The sequence below is a fragment of the Rhinopithecus bieti genome, unplaced genomic scaffold (genome assembly GCF_001698545.2).
Source record: "Rhinopithecus bieti isolate Rb0 unplaced genomic scaffold, ASM169854v2 scaffold_5889, whole genome shotgun sequence".
Classification (NCBI taxonomy): Eukaryota; Metazoa; Chordata; class Mammalia; order Primates; family Cercopithecidae; genus Rhinopithecus; species Rhinopithecus bieti.
This window is the reverse complement of record NW_016805277.1, coordinates 1,292,717-1,317,739: the sequence shown is the minus strand read 5'-3', so window position 1 is coordinate 1,317,739 and position 25,023 is coordinate 1,292,717. Positions and strand designations below refer to the sequence as shown.

General features: G+C 42.6%; 3 protein-coding genes across 7 annotated transcripts in view; 1 reads left to right on the top strand and 2 right to left on the bottom strand.

Moving 5' to 3' along the window:
• The window catches only part of CDKL3 (cyclin dependent kinase like 3), a 52,852-nt gene extending 42,380 nt beyond the window's left edge, over window positions 1–10,472 (bottom strand). Inside the window, 4 exon segments of the mRNA XM_017871976.1 lie at window positions 3,861–4,011; window positions 4,013–4,053; window positions 9,754–9,939; window positions 10,379–10,472. Coding sequence (XP_017727465.1) covers window positions 3,861–4,011; window positions 4,013–4,053; window positions 9,754–9,918 — 357 coding nt within the window. The 5' untranslated portion in view covers window positions 9,919–9,939; window positions 10,379–10,472.
• Window positions 10,473–11,926: 1,454 nt separating this feature from the next.
• LOC108529561 (probable pathogenesis-related protein ARB_02861) lies at window positions 11,927–14,928 on the bottom strand. 5 transcript variants are annotated; one of them, XR_001885571.1, is made up of 3 exons: window positions 14,281–14,335; window positions 13,218–13,255; window positions 11,927–11,965 (listed from the first exon to the last, which is right to left on the bottom strand). XR_001885571.1 is itself a non-coding variant. In XM_017871980.1 (2 exons), exons 1-2 carry the CDS (start codon window positions 14,890–14,892, stop codon window positions 14,079–14,081), a joined length of 282 nt encoding a protein of 93 aa, XP_017727469.1. In that variant the 5' UTR covers window positions 14,893–14,928; the 3' UTR covers window positions 13,263–14,078. The 5 variants fall into 5 exon arrangements, 1 of the variants encoding a protein (XP_017727469.1); XR_001885570.1 differs by lacking the exons at window positions 11,927–11,965; window positions 13,218–13,255 and adding an exon at window positions 13,263–14,167 and having other exon boundaries at window positions 14,304–14,391; XR_001885572.1 differs by lacking the exons at window positions 11,927–11,965; window positions 13,218–13,255 and adding an exon at window positions 13,263–14,167 and having other exon boundaries at window positions 14,319–14,390.
• UBE2B (ubiquitin conjugating enzyme E2 B) overlaps window positions 14,750–25,023 on the top strand; it is a 19,400-nt gene continuing 9,126 nt past the window's right edge. The window contains exons 1-4 of the mRNA XM_017871979.1: window positions 14,750–14,934; window positions 17,020–17,100; window positions 19,004–19,029; window positions 22,605–22,694. Of these exons, the coding sequence (XP_017727468.1) occupies window positions 14,891–14,934; window positions 17,020–17,100; window positions 19,004–19,029; window positions 22,605–22,694 (241 nt within the window). The 5' untranslated portion in view covers window positions 14,750–14,890. The remainder of the gene's footprint in view (window positions 14,935–17,019; window positions 17,101–19,003; window positions 19,030–22,604; window positions 22,695–25,023) is intronic.

Below are 25,023 nucleotides of genomic sequence, written 5' to 3'. Positions count from 1 at the left end.
TTGAACCCAGGAGGTGGAGGTTGTGGTAAGCCGAGATTGCGCCATTGCACTCTAGCCTGGACAACAAGAGTGAAACTACATGTCAAAAAAAAAAAAAAAAAAAATCATCTGAAATTTGGAAATATTAAGAAAAGAAAGTTTTAGCAGGGCTTGGGGGCATGCACCAGTAGTCCCAGCTACTCGGGAGCCTTAGTTGGGAGGATTACTTGAACCCAAGAGTTCAAGGCTACAGTGAGCTATGATTGCACCACTGTACTCCAGCCTGGGCAACAGACTGAAACCTCATCTCTTAAAAAATATCTATATACACCAGGCATGGTGGCTCACGCCTGTAATCCCAGCACTTTGGGAGGCCGAGGTGGGAGGATCACTTGAGGTCAGGAGTTCAAGACCAGCCTGGCCAAAGTGGTGAAACCCCATCTCTACTAAAAATACAAAAATTAGCCAGATGTGGTGGCGCACGCCTGTAGTCCCAGTTACTCGGGAGGCTGAGGTAGGAGAATCGCTTGAACCTGGGAGGCAAAGGTTGCAGTGAGCCAAGATTGCGCCACTGCACTCCAGTCTAGGTGACAGAGTGAGACTCCATCTCAAAAATAAATAAATAAATAAATAAAAATAAATAATATCTAGTCTAAAGAGCCACTTCACTCATGGCTGCCCTAATTCTCAAAGGTAATTAGCTTTACAACATTCTGTGAGGTAAGGGACAGGGATAATTTTACTCCAGGTTCCAGATAAGAACAAGAGAATAAAAGAATGTGGGTACTTCTGTCTAGGCCTCCTTCTCTGCTGTTCTCCAACACTCCACAGATCTCTTCCATGCTTGGTAATGAGAACTACCTCTTATTTTTTCCTTCCATTTCTGGGAGAATGATCTATTCTTACCTCTTCAACCACAGTCTCTAAGAGGAAGATTCTCAAATCTGTATATTCAGTTCTGAAAACTTCCAAAGTCATGATATAATTGGTTAGCCACTATTTTTACTTAGAAATTCTCACTATCCCTTAAAATACATTAATATATCTTAATGCAATTCCCACTTCTAAATTCAGTTATTGACAATGGCACTTCTGCTCTCCAATTAAAAATACGGTAATACTACAAAAATACAAAAATTGTCCTGGCGTGGTGGCTCATGCCTGTAATCCCAGCACTCTGGGATGTGGCAGGCGGATCAGGAGGTCAGAAGTTCAAGATCAGCCTGACCAACATGGTGAAACTCCATCTCTACTAAAAATACAAAAATTAGCTGGGCATGGTGGCACGCACGTGTAATCCCAGTTACTCGGGAGGCTGAGGCAGGAGAATCGCTTGAATCCAGGAGGCAGAGGTTGCAGTGAGATCACGCCATTGCACTCCAGCCTGGGCGACAGAGCAAGACTCCGTCTCAAACTAAACTGAACTAAACTAAACTAAAAATGCAAAAATTAGCCGGGCCTGGTGGCAGGAACCTGCAATCCCAGCTACTCGGGAGGCTGAAGCTGGAAGAAATGCTTGAACCCGGAAGGCAGAAGTTGCAGTGAGCCGAGATCCTGCCATTGCACTCCAACCTGGGCAACAGAGAGAGACTCCGTCTCGAAAAAAATACTGTAATAACCTCTGATTTCACCCTTTGTTTTCATCTCTCTCATACTTAATTAGTTCCCAAGTCCTGTGATTTTCCTTTTGAAATATTTCTATCCTATCCCTCTGCCATCCTTCCTCTCCTTCCCATTGCCACTATCTTAGTCCAAACTGTTACCACCCACACATCTAGACTGTCACAACAGTTTCCCGCCTGATCTCTCTGGGTCTCTATCTACTCATATCTTCTACTCTTGTTAAAATAAAATTAGATTTTGTTTTCATCCAGTCACAGCAATGCTCAAGAACCTTCAATGGGCTGGGTGGGGTGGCATGTGCCTGTAATCCTAGTAACTTGGGAGGCTGCGGCAGGAGGATCACTTGAGCCCAGAAGTTGGAGGCTGCAGTGAGCTATGATCATGCTATTGCACTCCCATCTGGGCAACAAAGCAAGACCCTGTCTCAAGAAAAACAAACAAAAAACAACAAAATCTTCAATAGTTTCCCAGGATCCTCAGGAAAGAGTCCACCCTCCTGTGGATAAATTTCAAGGTTCTGGAAAATCTCTCCCCTGGGAACCTGTGTAATCTTATCTTCCTCTACCTGTTGTTCCTTGTAACCTGACTTAACAGTACTCTCTAAAGTCCTCCACTCTGGTCTACTTCTATTTTCACAATGGTACCCCACCTGAATGCATTTTCTTCTCTATTCCAACAAAATCCTAGCTACAGTTCAAAATTCTACTTATTTCAGTTTTACCTCATCTTGGAAGTCTTCTACTGTCAGTTTAGCCCAGACTGATATCTCCTTTTATTCAAGAAACATTTTTAGAGTCTAATATAGACAAGGCTCTAAAAAGATACAAAGATAACACAACTATTCTTGACTCCCTACCAGCTTTCTTTTCTTTTCCTTTTCTTTCCTTAACACAACTATTAATTTTCCTGACTCCAAACCAGCTTGCTATATTTATTTATTTTACTTACTTACTTACAGGATCTTGCTCTGTCAACCAGGATGGAGTGGTGTGATCATAGCTCACTGCAGCCTTGACCTCCCAGGCTCAAACAATCCTCCCACCTCGGCCTCACAAGTAGCTGGGAGTACAGTATCATGCCACGATGCCTGATGCCCAGCTAATTTATTTTTTATTTTTAGTAGAGACAAGGTCTTGGCTATGTTGCCCAGGCTGGGCTTGAACTTTTGAGCTCAAGTGATCCTCCTGCCTCAGCCTCTCAAAATACTGAGATTAGAGGTGTGAGCTACTGTGGCCAGCCTACCAGCACTATCTACTGAGCATTTAAAATGTGCCTGACACAGTTTAAATGCTTTATACTTAGTACCTAATTTGATCGTTTAAAAAATCTGTGCCAGGTGCAGTAGCTCACACCTGTAATCCAGCATTTCAGGAGGCTGAGGCGGGCAGATCACTTGAGCCCAGGAGTTTGAGACCAGCCTGGGTAACATGGTGAAATCCCATCTCTACAAAAAATTAGCCAGGTGTGGTGGTTGATAAAGGAGGAGCACCATCATCTCGGACAAACACCAAGATGTTTTAAGGAGAGACGGGAGAATTGCTTGAACCCGGGAGGCAGAGGTTGCGGTGAGCCGAAATCGCGCCATTGTACTCCAGCCTGGGCAACAAAAACAAAACATCTCAAAAACAAAACAAACAAACAAATAAAAAACCTGCTGAGCTAAAAGCTTACAAGCCAATGCTAAAGTCAACACTAAAAACCAGAATAGCTATGATCTTTCCTCTTCCTTGATTTTTCATAAGTTAAATGACAAGGCTTCACACAGCTCAGCCACTTTATATCTCCTTTCTTCCCCTAACGGCTTCCACATTTACTTGCTATTTCCCTGGCCTAATTTCCAGTTCCCAACGCGAAACCTTCCTTTTTTTTTTTTTTTTTTTTTGAGGTGGAGTCTCGCTAAACCTCCCTTTATATGAGCAACTCTCCATTAAGCCACAGACCTGACTTCCAATGCTTTAACATACTTTCTCTAATAATAGTGCCCCAGCTGACTACTGATTCTACTAAACATAATTATTGATACTGCCTTTACCATCCCATACTTGGTCTGCCTTATAGTTGCAATTACTGAGTGCTCAATATTTTTTGGTTCTGCAACCAAAAGGTAGTGCTCCCTATTCCCGATCCCCATTTTCAGGATGTCTATTATTATTGTATAGAAAAATACTGTTAGCCACCTTCATAAAAATAAAACAATGTATAAGGAGCACTTATGATTCATATTCATCCTACAAATTGGCTTATTCTGAAGCACTTACATTATTACTGTGAAGATACTCAATTGCTCGAAGGATCTGGAAGAGGTATTTTCTAAGTCGTTTACTCTCTAGTCCATGACAATAATGTTGTAACTCATCTAATACTGTGTGGTCAATAAATTCAAATACCAAATGAATTTTCTTTTCTGTCTAAAACTTCAATCAGATTGACCAGGTTTTCATGATGAAATTGCTAGTGACAAAAGAAACAACACAAATTTTTAATTATTTCAAGCCTAACAATTTGTACATATAACATGTATAAATTTTGAAAAGAAACAGGAATATTTTTAGCTTTGTTCCATACATTTCTTTTTCCTTTTCTTTTTTTTTTATTTTTTTTTATTTTAAGATGGAGTCTTGCTCTGTCGTCAGGCTGGAGTGCAGTGGCACAATCTTGGCTCAGTGCAACCTCCGCCATCCCATTTCAAGCAATCCTCCTGCCTCAGCCTCCCGAACAGCTGGGATTACAAGCGTGCACCACCATGCCCAGCTCATTTTTGTACTTTTAGTGGAAACAGGGTTTCACCATGTCGGCCAGGCTGGTCTCGAACTCCTGACCTCAGGTGATCCTCCTGCCTCAGCCTCCTAAAATCCTGGAATTGCAGGTGTGCGCCATCATGCCCAGCCTATGTTCCATGCATTTCAACTGAAATTTTTCAACCAATGTGCTTCCATTCCTATTTTAAGAAAATTTTAATCCATTTTATAATCAATATTTATAAGACAAAGTGAGATATATTACTTTATTTCAAGTTGGTATTTAGTTGCTTATTAAAATAATTTAATGTACTATAACAGTATTCTATTAAGAGATATCCTGCTATTTTTAAACTTGGTTTGTGGTTAAATTTAACACCCAAAATTTAAAAGGCCCTTATGTTTTCAAATGGGCATGGATTTCAACACGATTAAGTATGTGATCTGAATTTATATAAATTAATTATTCTCTAATTTTAATCCTAAACTCTAGAAAGTAAACCGTAAGTTCTAGGGGGCATCATAAATTCATTAGACTATAACAAAAGAACATCAAAATATATACAAAATCTTCAGATATGTGAACTACCAATTTATAACCACAGAAACTTTACATAAATATATAATTATTTGTGGGTAAACGCTTTTTCGTTGTCTTTACTCTTCTATTAAACAACTAACCACCTTTTTAGACTGGTAACAATTATTGCTAAAATAATTTTAAAATGTAAATGATGTCCATGTATCAGCTTAGGAAACAAATGAGACTTAATATTGTATGCTACTTATTCTATTTTTCATCACAGTGACTTAATTATAATCAATTCTGAAATATGTAACCATTTTGTTCAAACTTTCAAGAATATGTGTTCATTTAGCTAAGAATGAAGGTTTTTTGTTTTGTTTTGTTTTGTTTTTTTAAGAGAAAGAATCTTGCTATATTGCCAGGCCGGTCTTGAACTCCTGGCCTCAAGTGATCTTCCTGCCTCAGCCTCCCAAGTTGCTAGGACTACAGGCATGAGCCACTGTTCCTAGCTCTAGAAAACTATACCTTTACGAAAATATATTTGCCTTTATTCCAATAACACAATGTCAATTTTTCTACTTCTCTGTAACTAATGAAGAGATTAAAGTCCTTAAAACATGATTAGAGAAAAACATCCAAAATATAACACCAGATTCCTTTCCTTTTTGCTCCAAATTTCCCTGCTTGGCAAGATGCCAGAGTGCTGCAGCAATAGCACACTGGCAGCAGTGAAAAGAATTGACTGCTGGCTGGGCATGGTGGTGCACGCCTATAATCCCAGCACTTTGGGAGGCTGAGGCGAGCAAATCACGTGAGATCAGGAGTTCGAGACCAGCCTGGGCAACATGGTGAAACCCCGTCTTCACTAAAAATACAAAAATTAGCACGGCGTGGTGGTGGGCACCTGCAATCCCAGCTACTAGAGAGATTAAGAGAGGAAAATCGCTTGAACCCAGGAGATGGAGGTTGCAGTAAGCCGAGATCATGCCATCGCACTCCAGCCTGGGCGACAAGAGTGAAACTCCGTCTCAAAAAAAAAAAGGAATTGACTGCTTTTGGACACTACAGTATTAATCCTCTACTTAAGGAAAATTACTGGTTTCCTGTCCAGTCTTTATTTTAAAGGCAAAAGCAGTAAAAGTAGGGAAAGGGTAATATGAATAAGCATTGTAGAAGATTCATTCAGGGATGAGGAAATAGGTACAGTACTTACTCAGATAAACTGTGAAATGAAATTCCTAGAAATGCTCTAGTACCCCTCTTCAAGTTGTTTTTCTCCATTCCTAGACAACTTTTCTACAGATATTCTCACTAATTACCTGAACTGCAATTTATTTAATGAAATTCTAGCACAAAAATTTAGTTTGGGCTGCGCGTAGTGACTCACTTCTATAATCCCAGCACTTTGGGAGACCAAGGCAGGCGGATCACCTGAGGTTGGGAGTTCAAGACCAGCCTGACCAACATGGAGAAACCCTGTCTCTACTAAAAATACAAAATTAGCTCGGCATGCTGGTCCACGCCTGTAATCCCAGCTACTCGGGAGGCTGAGGCAGGAGAATCGCTTGAACCCAGGAGGCAGAGGCTGCAGTGAGTTGAGATTGCGCCATTGCACTCCAGCCTGGGCAACAAGAGTGAAACTCTGTCTCCAAAAAAAAAAAGGTAATTTGAATTAAGTCATTATGACAAGATTTTTAGACTAAGAATATTAACTACTCCAAGAAATCTCTCTAGTGGAATTAGATTACATCAAATTTAAAATCCTATAAAAAGCCAATGAGAGCCAGGTGCAGTGGCTCACACCTGTAATCCCAGCACTTTGGGAGGCTGAGGTGGGCGGATCACATGAGGCAAGGAGTTCGAAACCAGCCTGGGCAACAGGGCGAAACCCCATCTCTACTAAAAATACAAAAATTAGCTGGGCGTGGTCGTACATGCCTGTAATTCCAGCTACTTGGAGGCTGAGGCATGAGAATTGTTTGAACCTGGGAGGCAGAGGTTGCAGTGAGCCAAGATCATGCCACTGCACTGCAGCCTGGGCGACAGAGTAAGACTGTCTCAAAACAACAACAACAACAACAACAAAAAGCCAATGACAATAGTTGGGGTATCTCAAAATTATCTGCATAACAGTTGTTACAGTAAAATACACACTCAAGTTCATCTCTGTATTGTCACATACTGGTTAGTTTTACAAAATGATTAAGTAGAAAAAAAAATAATCAGTTTAACTGCAACAGTTGAAGAGCAAGAGATACTGCCTTGGGGGAAAAAAATCTCCTTCTAATCAGATTTTCATTCACAGTACACAATTGCCTTATTTATAGTATTATTACGTTTTAGGTCATCAGGACAGGAACTGATATCTTTCACAAAATCATAACATCTTTATTGACTAACTTTTCATTGTCTAGAAACAGAGCTGTTCTATTTATTTATTTATTTGTTTGTTTGAGACGGAATCTTGCTCTGCTGCCCAGGCTGGAGTGCAGTGGCATGGTCTTGGCTCACTGAAACCTCCATTTCCCGGGTTCAAGTGATTCTCCTGCCTCAGCCTCTTGTTTAGCTGGGATTACAGGCAGCTGCTACCATGGCCGGCTGATTTTTTTTTTTTTTTTTGAGACAGAGTCTTACTCTGTCAGCCGGACTGGAGTGCAGTGGCGCGATGTCAGCTCACTGCAACCTCCTTCTCCCGGGTTTAAGCAATTCTCCTACCTCAGCCTCCCAAGTAGCTGGGACTACAGGTGCACGCTGCCATGTCCAGCTAATTTTTTTGTATTTTAGTAGAGACGGTTTCATCATGTTGCCCAGGCTGGTCTCAAACTCCTGAGCTCAGGCAATCCGCCCGCCTCGGCCTCCCAAAGTGCTAGGATTACTGGTGTGAGCCACAGCGTAGAGCCATTCTAATAATCCACAGACGCCTAAAATGTTTCTGCAAATTAGGCCAGGCACAGTGGCTCATGCCTGTAATCCCAGCTGTTTCACAGATTCAAGACAGGAAGATCACTTAAGCCAAGAAGATGGAGGCTGCAGTGAGCTATGATCATGCCACTGCGCTGCAGCCTGGGCAACAGAGTGAGATTCCATTTCTAAAAAAAAAGAGAAAGTAAGCAAATTGATCCATCATATCTCATAAAGACTTACAAAGAAAGAAGAAAATATTATTTTTGTATCAGATAAAGACAAACAAGAACATGTGGCATATAAAACAGCTATACTATATCGTCAAGATCATAAACCTTAAAGGATGTAAATAAATTCCAATAAATAGAATATATACTTATTTAAATATTTTTTAAATCATTAGTTTTCTACCCAGACCCCAAGGAATGTTAATGCTCCTTTCTCCACACTCCTCAGTTGTTTCCCCTGGGTTGAACCGTCACACCGACATAGGATTCTATCTTGTTCCCTGATCTCTCCTGATATTGTTCCTCATTTCTAAAAGCCTACTGGTCATCTTTACTTAAATGTACTCCTGTCAGCTCAAATTCAACATTTCTAAAATCAAAGTAGTTCCCAAACCATGTCTCTTTTGAGTCTTTCGTATTTCTATCAATTGTAGCAATCACTGAACCTCAAAGAGACCTTTGACTCTATACTTTTTCTATAGTCTTCTATAGTCTTTCTATAGTCTTCTACACTCTTTCATGTCTGTTTTTTTTGAGATGAAGTCTCACTCTGTTGCCCAGGTTAGAGTGCAGTGGTGTGATCTCGGCTCACTGCAACCTCCACCTTCTGGGTTCAAGCGATTCTCATGCCTCAGCCTCCTAAGTAGCTGGGATTACAGGGGCGTGACACTATGCCTGGCTAATTTTTTTTTTTTTAATTTTTAGTAGAGACAGGGTTTCACTATGTTGTCCGGGATGGTCTTGAACCCCTGACCTCAGGTGATCCACCCACCTCGGCCTCCCAAAGTGCTGGGACTACAGGCGTGAGCCACTGCACCCGGCCTCACGTCTTTTTTTACAATACAGCATGTTGTAACTTTACTTTCCATTCACATTGCTGCATTTTAGCAAGGGCCCTCAAACATTTCCCAAAATTCCTGAATTGAACTCCTTACAGACCTATTTTTACTCTTAGTCCTCCAATCTATTCTGCACAATAGGGGTAGATTAAAATTTACAACATTTCTTTACACTGAATTCAAAACCTTCACTGACTTTCCACCTGTTACAAAATCAAGTTTTTGACTCCTTAGCCTAAAAGACTTTAAAATCTACTTCCAATTTACTGTTCTAATATACCTCTTTCCAATTCTGCTCAGAAAACTCTACAGGCAAATGTCTTTGCTCTTTGTCCTTTCCACTTTGCCCTTTATCCTTTGTCCTTCTTTAGTCTCTTTTGAGTTTATGTTGTTCCTCTAACCTAGAACACAACAGCTTCTCCCTCTTATCTAAACCTTCCACATCCTTCAAAGCCAAATTCATGTCCCAGTTCCTCAGAAAAACTTTCCCTACCAGGGAAAGGACTTTGTGTTGATTCCTTGGCATTTATTATGAGCCACTTTTTATTCAGTATGATTTTTTATATACTCTCCTTTCTGATTAAATTATAGAAGTCTTTAAGGGCAGGAACTATCTTTCACCTCCTTATAGTCTCAGTACCTAGCACCATGCCTTGCACAAAGCAGAAATTTTTATTATTATACTTGAATATTTCTGAATAATTATTAAACAATATTGGCATAGCTTTTGTTACATACTCCAAAACACATATATCTTGTATCACTATAAAATTACAAAAAGTAGACAAGATAGCGTATTACACTTGTTTCTACATAATATGAATCAGTACACGTGTGAACTAAAATATTTTTATGCAATTTTTTATTCCATAATAATTTTTCTTTTGACTTAGATGATTAAGGCAAAAGAAGCAAACCTTCAGAAACTTTATTTCTCTCATCGCAATTTTGTTGATAGATTGTTCTGGTCTCTCATAAAATATCTTAATGGCCACTATCTGCCCAGTATTCTTATGTTTACATTTCATGACTGTTCCGTAACTTCCCTCTCCCACTTTTCCAAGGGTTTCATACATCTCCATTTTCAAGCTGGGCTTTTACTACTTTATAGAAATAAAGAAAGAAAATGGAAAATGTTAAACGTTTATACTTTTATTTATTCAAACTAGATAATGCATATCCACAATAAACCCATAGTTTCAAATATAGAGACATTACAAAAAAAAAAAAAAAAAAAGGAATCTTTTCCACTGAGCCTTTTTGTCTTTGGGAACCAAAGACTGCTTGAGTAAGGTGTCCTTCTGAGGCTCCAACTTTCACCAGAACTTAACGGGTACTCCTCCTGTTTCGGTCATGCCCATCAACACAGAGATTACTTCACTATAAGTCACCATCCACCAAGCATGGAGTCCCCACACTTCCTGTCATGTTCCTATCCAATAGATCCCGCACTACTGCAGTCGCCCACTTATCATGCCCAAGGTCCTAAAAAAAAGCCTGGTCCCGCCCTCAACTCAAACCAGACTTCCTAGGATGCCGGACCGGCGTCACGCCCCACGTCCCGCTGTCGATTTTATCCAAAGGGCCGCCGCCGCCTCAGCCCATTCTGTGGTCCCGCTGGCCTGGCTCTGCGTAGTTCCAGTAGGGCTACGGAACACTGATACTACTTTGTTGCTTAGCCCCGCAAGGATCCGGCCACTCGCTACCATGGAAACGGCGGCAGAGTTGCGGCGTTCTAGCCCTCGTGCGCAAGACCGGAACATGGGCAGGGTCCTGACCCGGAAGGGGAAGTGAGAAGAAACGGAAACCTGCTCTGGGTAAGCACAGGGTGGAAGAGTGTTGCGCTTGGGAATGGGGGAGGGGAGTAGAGATCGCTGTCACAGCTGAGCCTCCTCACAACGTTGCTTTTGAATGGGGATAGGGAGGGTCCGCCTTTTTTTGTTGTTTGCTTTTTTGAGATAGTTGTGCAGTGGCGCCGATCTCAGCTCACTGGAACCTCCTTCTCCCGGGTTGAAGTGAGTTTCCTGCCTCATCCTCCCGAGAAGCTGGGATTACTGGCGTGCGCCACCACGCCCGGCTTTGTATTTTTAGTAGAGAGAGGGTTTCTACTATGTTGGCCAGGCTGGTCTCGAATTTCTGACCTCAGGTGATCCGCCTGCCTCAGGCTTTCAAAGTGCTGGGATTACACGCGTAAGCCACCGCGCCGGGTCAAGATGGTTCTTAAATCAAAAACTTGAACACCTGCCATATGCCTTTAAATTTTTTCCAACTGCTAGCAATCTTTTTTAAAGAAAAAAACCTCCCTCACCACGTGTCAAACTCTAGGAAAACAAGTAATTCGAAGGGTTTCACCATATACAAGAGCACAGAAATAAAGGCCAGTGCTGCTTAAGTAGACATAGAGTTCAGCTGGAGTGACAACCCCTAATAAATAACCACCAAATCACTAGAGCAAGTGCCTAGGGAGTGCTTTCTTCATTGAACAGGGCTTTGCTTTTTTCTATAAAATGAGTTAAATGTGAAAAGCGAAATCTGGCCATGCTTCCGCTAAATAAGAGGAAAGGCATTACTTAATAAATTCTAGTCCGGTGTGTCCCGCCCCAGCATGCATATTTAAATCACACCTGGAGAGCTTTTAGAAAGCAACTCCCAACCCAACCCCTACATCCACACCCCTGCCCAAACACCAGAGAGCCTGATTTAATTGAGATAGGGTAAATAAATTAGTATTTTTGAAGCTTCTCAAGTTTTCTATGCTGCTACAGTTTATATTGAGAGAAAGGAGAAGTGGTCATCGTTTTCATTGATCACTCAAAATATTCAGAATTGTCTTTTATTTGAAAGTTATTCAGCAGGACACGGTGGCTCACGCCTGTAATCTGAACACTTTGGGAGGCCGAGGCGGGCGGATCACGAGGTCAAGAGATGGAGACCATCCTGGCTAACACGGTGAAACCCTGTCTCTACTAAAAAATACAAAAACTTAGTCGGGCGTGGTGGCGGGCGCCTGTAGTCCCAGCTACTCAGGAGGCTGAGGCAGGAGGATGGTGTGAATCCGGGAGGCAGAGCTTGCAGTGAGTGGAGATCGCCCCACTGCACTCCAGCCTGGGTGACAGAGTGAGACTCCGTCTCAAAAAAAAAAAAAAAAAAGAGAAAGTTATTCAACCACAATATAAAACACCTTCTATAAATAAGAATGTCATAGTAAATCTTATAGTGGGTTCAAACTTGGTGTAAGCATATTATTTGCTGTGGGCTAAATATTTGCAAGGAGGCTGTGCACAGTAGCTCACACCTGTAATCCAAGGGAGGCCAAGGTGGGCAAATCACTTGAGCCCAGAAGTTCCAGACCAGCCTGAGCAACAGGGCAAAACCCCATCTCTACAAAAAATTAGCCGGGTGTGCTGGTGCACACCTGTGGTCCCAGATACTTGAGCAGCTGAAGGAGAATTGCTTGAGCCTGGAAGGTCAAGGCTGCAGTGAGCCCTCTTCACACCACTGCACTCCAGCCTGGGTGACAGAGCAAGACTCTGTCTCAAAAAATAAAAAAAATTGCCCAGGACAAAGATGAACCAAACTGAGTCCCTACCCTCAATGAACTCATAATCCAGAGCTACAGAATTGATAACAGCATACAATTAATAGCTTTAAAATTATTCCTTCTACAAGTAGGTTATGGCAGGCCTGGTTAACCAGAACGGCCAGTGATTCTTGCTAATATACAGCTGTAAGACTTTATGATGCACATTCACTGAATTAAAAGTGTTAATTCATTTTGGAAAATAATAAACTGTTTCCAAAACAATTATAAATCCCTGTAGTCACTGAATTCCTAACCTCCATTGCCTCCAGTTCCCATCAGGACTTTGTTGGTGTGTCAGGAGGACTCAGCACTTTTGTATCCATTCTTCAGCTCAACAGGGAAAGGGAGGCAGGAGGAGGACCTCAGCATTGCCCTAATCTTGCCCATAGTTCCATGGAACCAGAAAGGGTTAACTTTTCCCACTTTCCTTGTACCTCCCTTTCTTCAAACCCCGAATTCTGTCTCTGCTTTCGGTGACTGCCTAGACTGATAAATTATAAGGGTTTTTTGGTTGTTGCAGGGTTTGAGACAGGGTCTCAGTGGCATGATGATGGCTCACTGCAGCTCAACTGATTTTTCTGCCTCAGCCTCCTGAGTTGCTGGGGCTACTCGTGTGCGCCACCATGCCTGACTAATTTTACTTTTTGTAGAGACAGGATCTCCTATGTTGCCCAAGCTGGTCTTCAACTCCTGGCCTCCCAAAGTGTTAGGATTACAGGCATGAGCTAATGCCCCAGCTCATGAGAGACATTTTTAAGATACAGTTTCTATTTACCATTTTTCTCCATGTAACCCTACCTTTGTGTCTTCCTCCTTTGCTATTGGAAGGGTTAGGACTGCAATGGCAGAAAAGCAAAAACATTAAGAATATTCAGCTTTTAACTTAGAAAACACATTGTGAACGTCTAACAGGACCTATCAGGAGTTAGGCCTGGCTAACCTGATCACCAAGGCAGTCACTGGAAGCAGAGAGAATTCAGGGTTTGAAGAAAGGTACAAGGAAAATCGGAAAAATTAACTCTGCTTCCATGGAACTAGGGGCAAGGTTGAGGGAATGCTAAGGTCCTCATTCCACCCTCCCTTTACCTGTTGAACTGAACAATTCCCCAAATGGATACAAAAGTACTCAGAGTCCTTAGTATAACAAAGTCCTGAAGGTAGGAATTAAAAGCAATAGAGGGAAGGACAGTGACTACAAAAAATATTCAAGGTCTGTGGGAGGTCAACACCTCTGGACCCCCTGGTGGTGGGGGGGCACTTCTCGCCCATTTGCACCTTTCTTGCTAGTGTAAAAACCCTGAAGTTGTCTCAGGCTAGATATATAACCCTCACTCATGTCTGCCGGAGCTCTCCCCCAGATATGAATCATATTTGTAGGTTTCTTTGACAACCAACCACTCATTGATATGCTTGGAAGACTGCACCCCACATTCTTAAAATACAATGGCACTCCCCCCGATAGGCAAGTCCCCGGACTCTGACACATATCTTCAATTGAAAGCAGACCCAGAAAGGAAAAACTGCATAATACACCATCCTTTAATGTTTGCCCAGAATTTCCAATACTAGAAACCCCACTGCAAAGCAGAAAGACTATTTGGTAGCTTCAAGGAACCATTTCAGGATTTTGTAGTGTGGCCCTCAGTATTCAATGCTGCCTTAGAAGATCTTGCGATCCTCTCTCTTCTTGCCCCAAGTACCAGAGTTCATAAGCCACTGAACCAACCAGAGGGGAGTTCTTTTTGGTCCTGGTTTAAAGAAAACAAAACAAGCTGTTGATCCTCCCACGACCTCTTGGGTAATGTCTCTATACCTGTGATAAACCGAAAACAACTAATAAAGGTGTGTATCCAGCCCTCACCCTCTTAGACCCGCTTCACAGACCTGGCCGAAACTCACATCCAGGCGAGGCTCTCACGTGACCCGTTCTAAACGCGTCACAGGGACACGTGGTTCTAGATACTTCTCCCCCTCCCCCTCAGGGGTGGATTGTTGACAAGGCCGCGGCAGTCACGTGATCTTACATCATCCCACCTCCTTTCCCTGAAATCTCTGGCCCGGATGCGTCTCTCTTTCTCCACCCCGCCGAGCCTAAACTAGAGACGGGGAGGCAGACAGGATAGTGTGCCGGTTTCGTGGTCTCTGAATCCACAACCTCTAGTCTGAACACAGAGAGCACAAATTTGTCGATCACTTCAGGAAGCCGAGGAAGAACCACGCCCCGCTGAAGGGCTCAGGGAACGTGCGCTCCCCGTCCTGCCCCTCCTCCCCAGCACTCACTCTGTGGTAGCGGCGGAGGGCGGAGGGATCCGGAGGCGGCGGAGGGAGACGTCATTGCAGGGTTGTTTGTCAGTCTCGGTGGCGGCGGCGGCGGCAGCGGCGATCCACAGTGATTCGGCCGCCGCGCCGGGGGGTGGGGGGGCTGCGCGGGACTCTTTTCTTTCAGACTGACCGCGGGGCAGCTGCGGAGCATGTCGACCCCGGCCAGGAGGAGGCTTATGCGGGATTTCAAGCGGTAAGGACCTTCAGCTTCGCATAGATGACGGCCCCTCAAAGCTGCGGGGCTGCAGAGCGTGGATCCCGGACACCTTCCCCTTGTGACCCTCAGAGGGCCGGCTGTGGGCCCAGCGGGACTGGCGGAAGCCGGGTCCTACCTCGGCCCCTACTCTCCTTATCCTTGCGGCTCGCTCTGGCGCCCGAAGAAATTTCGATACTGCTTCCCCTCCCCCCAAAAAGTAAAACGATGTCGATCGACTGGTCTAGGGTTCCCTGCTGCCCATTTCGGCCAGCTGCCCGGCGTCTCGTCCGGGGGATCAGACATCATCCACCCGCCCCTGCACCCTGCGGCGCCCCTTTCTTGTCCCCTCAAAGTGAGCTCCCGCGGGAGCTTGTTCTCCGGCAGCACCAGTCAGCTTTGTTTCATGGCCCTTCAGTCTTATCCGAGGAGCCGAGTTGGGGCGAACCTCCCCAGCCCCCCACCCCCGCCAGTCCTTTCCATTTCTGCCGTGAGGGTGGGGTCCAGTGCGTGAGGCCCGGAGGTTAACCCATCCCCGAAACCCGACTCTGTCCCCGCCTGCCTGAAAGGACCTTGGGAACTGACTTAGAGATCTGGGACCTTAGAGCTGGCCACCCCGGCTGCCAGTGCCTTCTGGAACTCAGATCTGGCTGGTGAAGAAAGCCCTATCTATAGCCTCCCGAGTCTGGAAAAATGCCTTCCCTTAGACTGGCGCTAATTTGATACTCCTGGGCCTCCTTTGGTAAATAAAATAGGGTTTTGTTAGGAGGTATTGGGGTTGTGAGGAAGAAAATGATTATTCCGTTAGTTTACCTTTTATTGGATACTTAGAGACATAGAAAAAATAAGTGAGAAAACATTTTGATATTCTGCACATTTTTCTTAAAATTTTTTCTGGGGACACCTACCCTAATTGAACAAAATAGCATAAAAACATAGATTTGTCGCTCAGGAAGTCACCTCTCAGTTATTATAAAGCTTATGTGAGGCATTTGGATTTGGCCAACTTATTTAATTCATTCGTAGCTTCTCTTAGCCATTTAAAGGTAGGCGTCAAGCAGTGCAATTCTTCTAAGGCTTCTGTTTGTGGTGGCCTAATTTGCTTGAGATTGATTAAAACCCATTTTTTTTTTATGTGGACTAGTTGCAAATTATGATGCCCCATGAAAACAACTGCATATGTATTTGTGTGTGTATATAATGTAGCATTTTAAATTGAGGTTACAGTCTCTGAAAGGAGATGCCCTTTTTGGTGCAAAAGTCATTTTTCTAAAGCTTGAAATCAGTGTATCTGATTAGTACTCATGACTAAAATTCAGATAGTAAACTAGTTCATGTCATTGTCGCCCTGGCTCCTTACTGTAATGCTCTGCTTAATTCTGAGTTGAATACATGGCACCTTTTGTAGTTATCCAGAGATCTGCAGGTTACAAGAATTTGACTATGACGAATGTTGGAAAGCCTTGTATTGAGTCTCCTGATTTGAGAGGTAGATTTGATGTTAGTGCAGAGCCTTTAAAATAGGGACTGGCGGAAAACCTACTGATTACTTTTTAAAGCCATTACTGTTTGAAGCAAAAGGGATAGAGTAAATCTGCTGCCTAATACTAGTTTCCTAGTTTAATGTGTTTTCAGTCATTTCGTGTTTACACTGAGGTTTGCTTTTTTTTTTTTTCTTGTAGCCATTTTGCAGAAGTAGCCGTGGTTAGGATACACATGCATGTTTAGAGCAGCAAAATCAATGGTTCTGTAAAAATATTACTTGCTTTTGAGGTTTTAAACTTTTTTTGGTGTAAGAGGACAGTCTATATATATACATCAATTCTTGAAGAGATAATCTTGATAATATTGAAAGAGGGATGATTCTCAAGCCTTTTGGATTTTTAGGTAATTTGGAGAGGTATTTAATAAGTATATATACCTAGTTAATATATCTAAGTCACATGGTTCTTTTTAGTTCACAATAACAAGGAAATGGAGTTAGTCTGTGTCTCAAAATAGATGGTGTAGTGTCTGTCGGTGTTTATGTGGCCTCCTTAGTGGTCTTGATGTTCAAATTTTTAAATTACAACGCTGGATTTCTAGGTTACAAGAGGACCCACCTGTGGGTGTCAGTGGCGCACCATCTGAAAACAACATCATGCAGTGGAATGCAGTTATATTTGGGTGAGTTGAAAGGTTTAACAAATAATAGGTGTGTGCTGAATCTTTAAGAAAAGTGAACATATAACAACTGTCTAGGAAAAGAAACTGAGGTGGAATGAGAGATCTTAAGGACTAAAACTGCAAGATAAATTAGAAAAAAATTTTTTTCAATTAGAGTTTTGGCCCAGCACAGTAGCTCAACGCCTGGGAGGATCACTGGAGCCCAGGAGTTCATCACCAGCCTGGGCGATATAGTGAGACAGTGAGACTCTGTCCCCTCGCCACCAAAAAAAGAGTTTTGGCCCAGTCTGGGCAACATAGTGAGAGACCTCGTCTCTACAAAAAGTATAAAACTAACTGGGCATGGTGGTGCCCAGCTACTTGGAAGGCCGAGGCAGGAGGATCGCTTGAGCCCAGAAGTTTGAGGCTGCAGTGTGCCACTGCACTCCAGCCTGGGCGGCCAGCTTTCCAAAAAAAAAAAGGAAAAAGTTGCAGCAGTTATACAAAGTTTATTTGCTGTTTGATGTTATTACATATGGTTTTATAATCACTTGGGGTTTCACTTTTAAGATACTACTCAAAACTAAATGGGATGGAATAATAAACGAGAAACAATAAGTTACTTTGTATGAAACATTATTATGCAAATGCTCTCATCTCAAATGTTAAAAGGTTTGGAACCAAAAATATTAAGAACTTCCACTGCTGCAAGAATTTAAGTGAAAATGATTCACAGCCCAGTGTGAAATAACGAATGCAGCCATTTGAGAAGCAGCTGTAAATTTTACGTACTATATATATTGCATATATGCTTTTAATTTAAAATTTCCTTATGCTTTTCTTTGGTTTTCTAGACTTGATCTATTTTTTTCTTTCATTCCTTTGATACTAAAGTTTTGCATTAAAAAGTAAAAGGAATATGCTGATAAACAGAATTCTGACACTACAGAATCAGCTACAGGAGTCTACATTTAAAGACTAGTGGAAAATGAGTGAAGTTCATCCTCATAAAGTACTTCTGAATCTGAGTTAAATACATGGCACCTTCAGGATATTATCCTGCTGCTGCTTTGAGATCCTGAATATGCCTTGCAAGTAATAATTTAGCTTTATGCTGCTGCTTAGGAAAGATGAAATTGGGATATGGGGGCAAGGATCTGAGCAAACAAATCTGGCTCTTTGGTGACATCAGCTATGCTTAGCCTATTTGAACAAAAGTTGTGGCTCCATTGGAAAGCAGGACACTTGGGTTTAGCATCATAACTAGAGTATTGCTTTACTTCTTATTGCTGTAAAATGAAAAGATGACTTTCCCTCTTAAGAATATACTTAAGGCCAGGTGTGGTGGCTCACGCCTGTAATCCCAGCACTTTGGGAGGCTGCAACGGGTGGATCACCTGAAGTCAGGAGTTCAAAACCAGCCTGACCAAGATGGTGAAACCCCCATCTCTACTAAAAATATAAAAATTAGCCGGGCGTCTGTAATCCCACCTACTCGGGAGGTTGAGGCAGGAGAATTGCTTGAACCTGGGAGAAGGAGGTTGCAGTGAGCCGAGAATGTGCCATTGCACTCCAGCCTGGGGGACAAGAGCAAAATTCCGTCTCAAAAAAAAAAAAAGAATATACATATGTACAAAATGACTGGTCAGTATTAATGAAAGTTTTTTTGTGCTAAAATTATGGGCAAGTTTTTTTGTTTGGTTTCGTAAAACCACCTTAAAAGAAAGCTTAGAACGAAAGTTATACTTTATGCCTGGGTCTTTGAAAATTCAGGGCTAAGGTGTTATTAAACTCTACCTTAAAACTCTACAAATCATCAGAATGAGTCCCTCTTTTTCTGTTGGAGTTTATCCTTTCCATTCTTGAAAATCAAGAAAAAGCAGAATGAGAAACTTCTTTTAATCAGAAATCTTCTTGTTTTCAGACCAGAAGGGACACCTTTTGAAGATGGTAAGTCATACTCATTATGTTTTCTATAGTGTTATGAGGTTACTTTTTGGTAGAAAATTGTAACACCAGCATTATCTACTTGAAGCCATTTTCTGTGGTTAATAGGCCAAGTTAAAAGTAAAGCTATGGAAAATTTATACTTTATAAGGGACTTTTTCCCACAGCAGCTTGGTCACCTCCATTCGTAACCGGTATTAAAGGTTACTTTAATGGTTTCGTGTAGAACTGTAAGGCGAGATGGCAATGTTTATGTTGAGAATAGTTTAAATTTAGGTGGCCTTAATAAAGATATCTCTGAGGTGAACACCAGAAGAGTAAATCATGCTGTTTTACTTTGTTATCTTTGATACTTGACAGGGTGTTGAGTTGAACTTTTTCATAAACATACGTAGCTGCCAGTAGTTTCAAGTACTACTAGCATTTAACACCCATAAGTAGTTACCATTTTGCATAATCTTTGGCATCTCAGGTTGCGTATTTTCATCGGGGCGAGGAAAATGGGAAACGAGTTCTAATAACGTATTTATAATTGAGCTTATCAAATTGATTTTAACCAGGTACTTAGACTTTTCCTAATTATAGTATTGGATTTTAAGAAAGTATTAAACAGCTTTGTTATTAACAAAATGACTTCAGAATTAATCCATCAAAAATATTTATCCGAGAATATTGATAATTCTCTGTTTGTAAGGACGTAATCTCAATGTCCAGTAGGAGAAATTGTTAAGCAAATTATGATGTATCTGGATTCTGGAATATGTACCTGTTAAAGAATAAGGTAGATTTGGACATACTGTCTTAAGAGGACAAAAAAACTGCAGGATAATGTTTGTTGTAGCATCACATTTTTAGTAAATACATATATGCATGTGTGTCTATGTTAAAGGGTTATATATCAAACTGTTATCAGTGATTATCTGTAGGTGGGGGTAAGGAGTTGAAAGAGGTACAAAAGATGCCAGGTGGCCAGGGGCAGTGCCTCACACCTGTATAGCCAGCGCATTGGTAGGCTTAGGCAGGTGGATCATGGATCACTTGAGCCCAGGAGTTTGAGACCAGCCTGGGGGAGCCCTTCTTTACAAAAAATTAGCCAGGCATGGTGGTACATACCTTTAGTCCCAGCTACTTGGGAGGATCACTGGAGCCCGAGAGGTCGAGGCTGCAGTGAGCCCTGATGGAGCCACTGTGCTCCAGCCTGGGCGACAGAGTGAGACCCTGTCTTAAATTACCAATTTTTCTTAATTTCTTAATTTAAAGACATTTTTATTAGTATTAGGAAGCTCTGGATCCTTGAGTATCTTTTGTGTGTGTGTGTGTCGCCCTCTCACCCAGGCTGGAGTGCAGTGGCGCAGTCTTGGCTCTCTGAAACCTCCGCCTCCCAGGTTGAAGTGATTCTCGTGCCTCAGCCTTCCAAGTAGCTGGGATTATAGACATGCGCTACCATGCCCGGCTGATTTTTGTATTTTTAGTAGAGACGGGGTTTCACCATGTTGGCCAGGCTGGGGCCTTAAACTACTGACGTCAGGTGATCTGCCCACCTTGGTCACCCAAAGTGCTGGGATTACAGGCATGAGCCATGCCCAACCAAGTATCTGTCTTTTTAATATTCTGTATGATAGGAAGTAAGATGAACAAAGCACTTCTGCATGTCATAGTATGATAGTTGTCTGGAAGAAAAGCACTTCTGCAGTTGTTGAAGTTGCAATTTGAACTTTTTTCATGGAACATTTTTACTTGAAAATACAGATAAGCTATGGTTATTCAGGTTTGAATATATGGCAGACATAATCTCAGAAGTGATGTAATAAGCTTGGTGTGGTGGCAGGCACCTGTAATCCCAGCTACTCGGGAGACTGAGGCAGGAGAATTGCTTGAACCTGGGAGACAGAGGTTGCAGCGCGCCGAGATTGCACCATTGCACCCCAGCCTGGACAACAGAGCAAGACTCCATCTCAAAAAAAATAAAAATAAAAAGTGGGGGGAGATCTAAGTGGGTTGTTAGGTTAAGGATAACGACTGAAGATATTTGTTGCTGTTGATAAAATGACAGTTTCCTGATAGTTACTTTTTGATGTTAGTGGGTAGTGTTACCTGTTGTGATTTTTTTGATAGTATATAATGGAATATGGCAACATTTGGAAGATCTGTAAAGCTGAGTCACCCAATATTTTGCAGATGTCCCAGGAGTAATAATACAAAACCATGAATGGGTAAAACATATGTGAAATGAACAGATTTTAATGTAACTGAGTACAAAAAGTTGACTAATAATTTCAGATTCTATATTGCAGCAAACCTTTAAAAGAACTACCATTTCTTTGGTATATCAAAACAGAATAGCTACGGTTACCTGAAAAAGCTATTAAAATACTACTTTTTTTGCCGGGCGCGGTGGCTCATGCTTGTAATCCCAGCGCTTTGGGAGGCCAAGGTGGACGGATCACCTGAGGTCAGGAGTTCAAGACCAGCCTGGCCAACATGGTGAAACCTCGTCTCTACTAAAAATACAAAAATGAGCCAGGCGGGATGGCGTGTGCCTGTAATCCCAGCTACTCCAGAGGCTGAGGCAGGAGAAATGCTTGAACCCGGGAGGTGGATAGATTGAGTGTAGAAGCAGATAAGAGAATCCAGCAGTCTTCTGTTAAACTAATCATTAAAGAGACAGTTGCAAATATGTAAAACAATGCTTACACTTACCACCAACTTGGGGAGAAATATAATTTTAATTTATATTATGTGTAATGGGTTTGCAGTTTAACCTACTTTTTTTTTTTTTTTTTTTTTGGAAACAGTCTTGCCTCGCTCGTGTCACCCAGACTGGGGTGCAGTGGTGCGATCTCGGCTCACTGCGACCTCTGCCTCCCAGGTTCACGCGATTCTCTTGCCTCAGTCTCCTCAGTAGCTGAGATTACAGGCACCTCCATACCTAGCTCATTTTTGTACTTTTAGTAGAGACAGGGTTTCACCATGTTGGCCAGGCTAGTCTCCAACTCCTGACCTCAGGTGATCCGCCCATCGCTTAGCCTCCCAAAGTGCTGGGATTACAGGCATGAGCCACCGCACCCGGCTACAGTTATTTTTAATGAAGATTTTCTGAGTTAAACTTTTTTTTTTTTTGAGATGGAGTCTTGTTTTGTCGCCCATGCCAGAGCATAGTGGCATTTTCTGGGCTTACTGCAACCTCCACCTCCTGGGAGCGTCCTTTGCCATGTGGTAGTCAGCCCCTCTCAAAATCCTTTGACCACCCGTCATTCTAAGCTATAATAAACTATTTGTAGTTCTTCAAATATGCATTTTAAATCTTGGTAGCTAAGGCCTAGTTGCCTTCCAAAAATATGACAGTTAACACTCCCACCAATAGCAACATGAATGTGCTTGTTCCCCAACTGCTTGCCAATGCTGCGTGCTATCATTCTAACATAAATAGAGTATATTTAGTATGTTTTGTGTGCCGAACCAAAGTTGACATACTAACTTTTATGTGGTTGTACAAAAACCAGTATGCCGTTGAGAATTGATGAAGAGATTAAAAAGTCATGCTTGTCTTTACTATAATTATTTTGTTTTCTCTCTAGGTACTTTTAAACTAGTAATAGAATTTTCTGAAGAATATCCAAATAAACCACCAACTGTTAGGTTTTTATCCAAAATGTTTCATCCAAATGGTAAGTAGCATTTTATAGATTTGGCAGATGATAGTGGGGAAAGAGTTGTTTCCCTCCTTTTAGCTCTTTCACCTGACATTTCACTGTTAGGACTCACTTGTAGGTGTTGCTTCCATGTCCATGTTAGCCATGTATTTTGTTGCGGGTTTTTTTTTTTTTTTTTTGGAGATGGAGCCTGGCTCTGTCGCCCAGGCTGGAGTGCAGTGGCGCAATCTCAGCTCACTGCAAGCTCCGCCTCCCAGGTTCATGCCATTCTCCTGCCTCAGCCTTCCGAGTAGGTGGGACTATAGGCGCCCGCCACCACACTTGGCTTATTTTTTGTATTTTTAGTAGAGATGGGGTTTCACCGTGTTAGCCAGGATGGTCTCGATCTCCTGACCTCGTGATCCACCCACCTTGGCCTCCCAAAGTGCTGGGTTTGTTGTGGATTTTTGGTTTGTTTCTTGTTTCTTCAGAGACAAGGTTATACTCTGTCACCCCTGCTGGAGTGCAGTGGTGCAATCACAGTTCACTGTTTCCTCAGACTCCTGGGTTCAAGTAATTCTCCTGCCTTAGACTCCTAAGTAGCTAGGATGACAGGCATGGACCACCATGCCCAGCTAATTTTTTTTGTTTGTTTTCTTTTTCTTCTTTGTAGACACAAAGTCTCTACATGTTACCCAGGCTGGTCCTTGAACCCCTAGCCTCAAGCAGTCCTCCCACTTTGACCTCCCAAAGCACTGTGATTACAGGAATGGGCCACCTTTTCCAGCCTTTAGCTATGTTTCTGTAGCTAGAATCTTATGAAGCTTCCAAATTTGAGGTCAAGTTGTTTTAATAACCCCTGAATTAAAAGTCATATGTGGTCGGGCATGGTAGCTCATACCTGTAATCTCAACACTTTGGGAGACCAAGTTGGGCGGATCACCTGAGGTCAGGAGTTTGAGACCAGCCTGGCCAACATGGTGAAGCCCCATCACTACTAAAAATACAAAAATTAGCCAGGCATGATGGTGGGCACCTGTAATCTCAGCTACTCAGGAGGCTGAGACAGGAGAATCGCTCGAACCTGGGAGGCGGAGGTTGTAGTGAGTCGAGATCACAACACTGCACTTCAGCCTGGGTGACAAAGCAAGACTCTGTCTCCAGAAACACAAAGGTAATATGTTAAGCTAGACACAGTGGTGCACACCTGTAGTCCCAGCTACTCCGAAGGCTAAGGCAGGAGGGTGGCTTGAGGCCAGCCTAGGTAACATAGCAAGATCCTGTCTCTACTAAAATAAATAGATAAAAGTATTATCTATTTATTTGTGGAATTGTGAAAATAACAAGAAAATCTGTTGGCTAAAATTAAGCGTTTCAAAAATACAATTTTGGCCAGGCACAGTGGTTCATACCTATAATCCCAGCACTTTGGGAGGCCAAGGTGGGAAGGTTGCTTGAGCCCAGGAGTTAGAGACCAGCCTGGGCAACACAGTGAGGTCCCATCCCTATAAAAAATTTAAAAAGTAGCAGGGCACGGTGGATCACACCTGTAGTCTCAGCTACTTATGGAGGCTGAGGTGAGAGGATCACTTGAGCCCAGGAGGTCAAGGCTGCAGTGAGCCATGACTGTCCTACTGCACTCTAGCCTGGGCAACAGAGCAAGATCCTATCTCAAAAGTACAATTTTGCATATACAAAATTGGAGTCAGTGACCATGCACAGTGGTTCATGCCTATTAATTCCAGCACTTTGGAAGGCTGAGGCAGGTGGATTGCTTGAGCCCAGGAGTTAAAGACCAGCTTAGGCAACATGGTGAAACCCTGTCTCTACAAAAAAATACAAAAATTAACTGGGCACAGTGGTGCATACCTGTATTCCCAGCTACTAGGGAGGCTGAGGTGGGAGAATTGCTGGAGCCTGGGAGGTTGAGGCTGTAGTGAGCCATGATTGCACCACTGCTCTCCACCCTGGGTGACAAAGCAAGACCCTGTCTCAAAAAAAAAAAAAAAGAAAAGAAAATTGGGATCATTTATATATAAAATGAGGTGTGTGTTTGTTTTAATATACTGTGAACATTTTCCCTTATTTTATTTTTTATTTTGAGACGGAGTCTCACTCTGTCGCCGCGGCTGGAGTGCAGTGGCCGGATCTCAGCTCACTGCAAGCTCCGCCTCCCGGGTTCACGCCATTCTCCTGCCTCAGCCTCCCGAGTAGCTGGGACTACAGGCGCCCACCACCTCGCCCGGCTAGTGTTTTGTATTTTTTAGTAGAGACGGGGTTTCACAGTGTTAGCCAGGATGGTCTTGATCTCCTGACCTCGTGATCCGCCCGTCTCGGCCTCCCAAAGTGCTGGGATTACAGGCTT

What these genes read in the sequence shown, in the direction of transcription:
- LOC108529561 (XM_017871980.1), bottom strand. Translation starts at nt 14,892, where the DNA reads ATGCTCCGCAGCTGCCCCGCGGTCAGTCTGAAAGAAAAGAGTCCCGCG. An exon ending in CCCTCCGCCGCTACCACAGA is followed by an intron (nt 14,168 to 14,699) that starts GTGAGTGCTGGG and finishes TCTTTAAACCAG; the next exon opens with GACCAAAAAGAACTCCCCTC.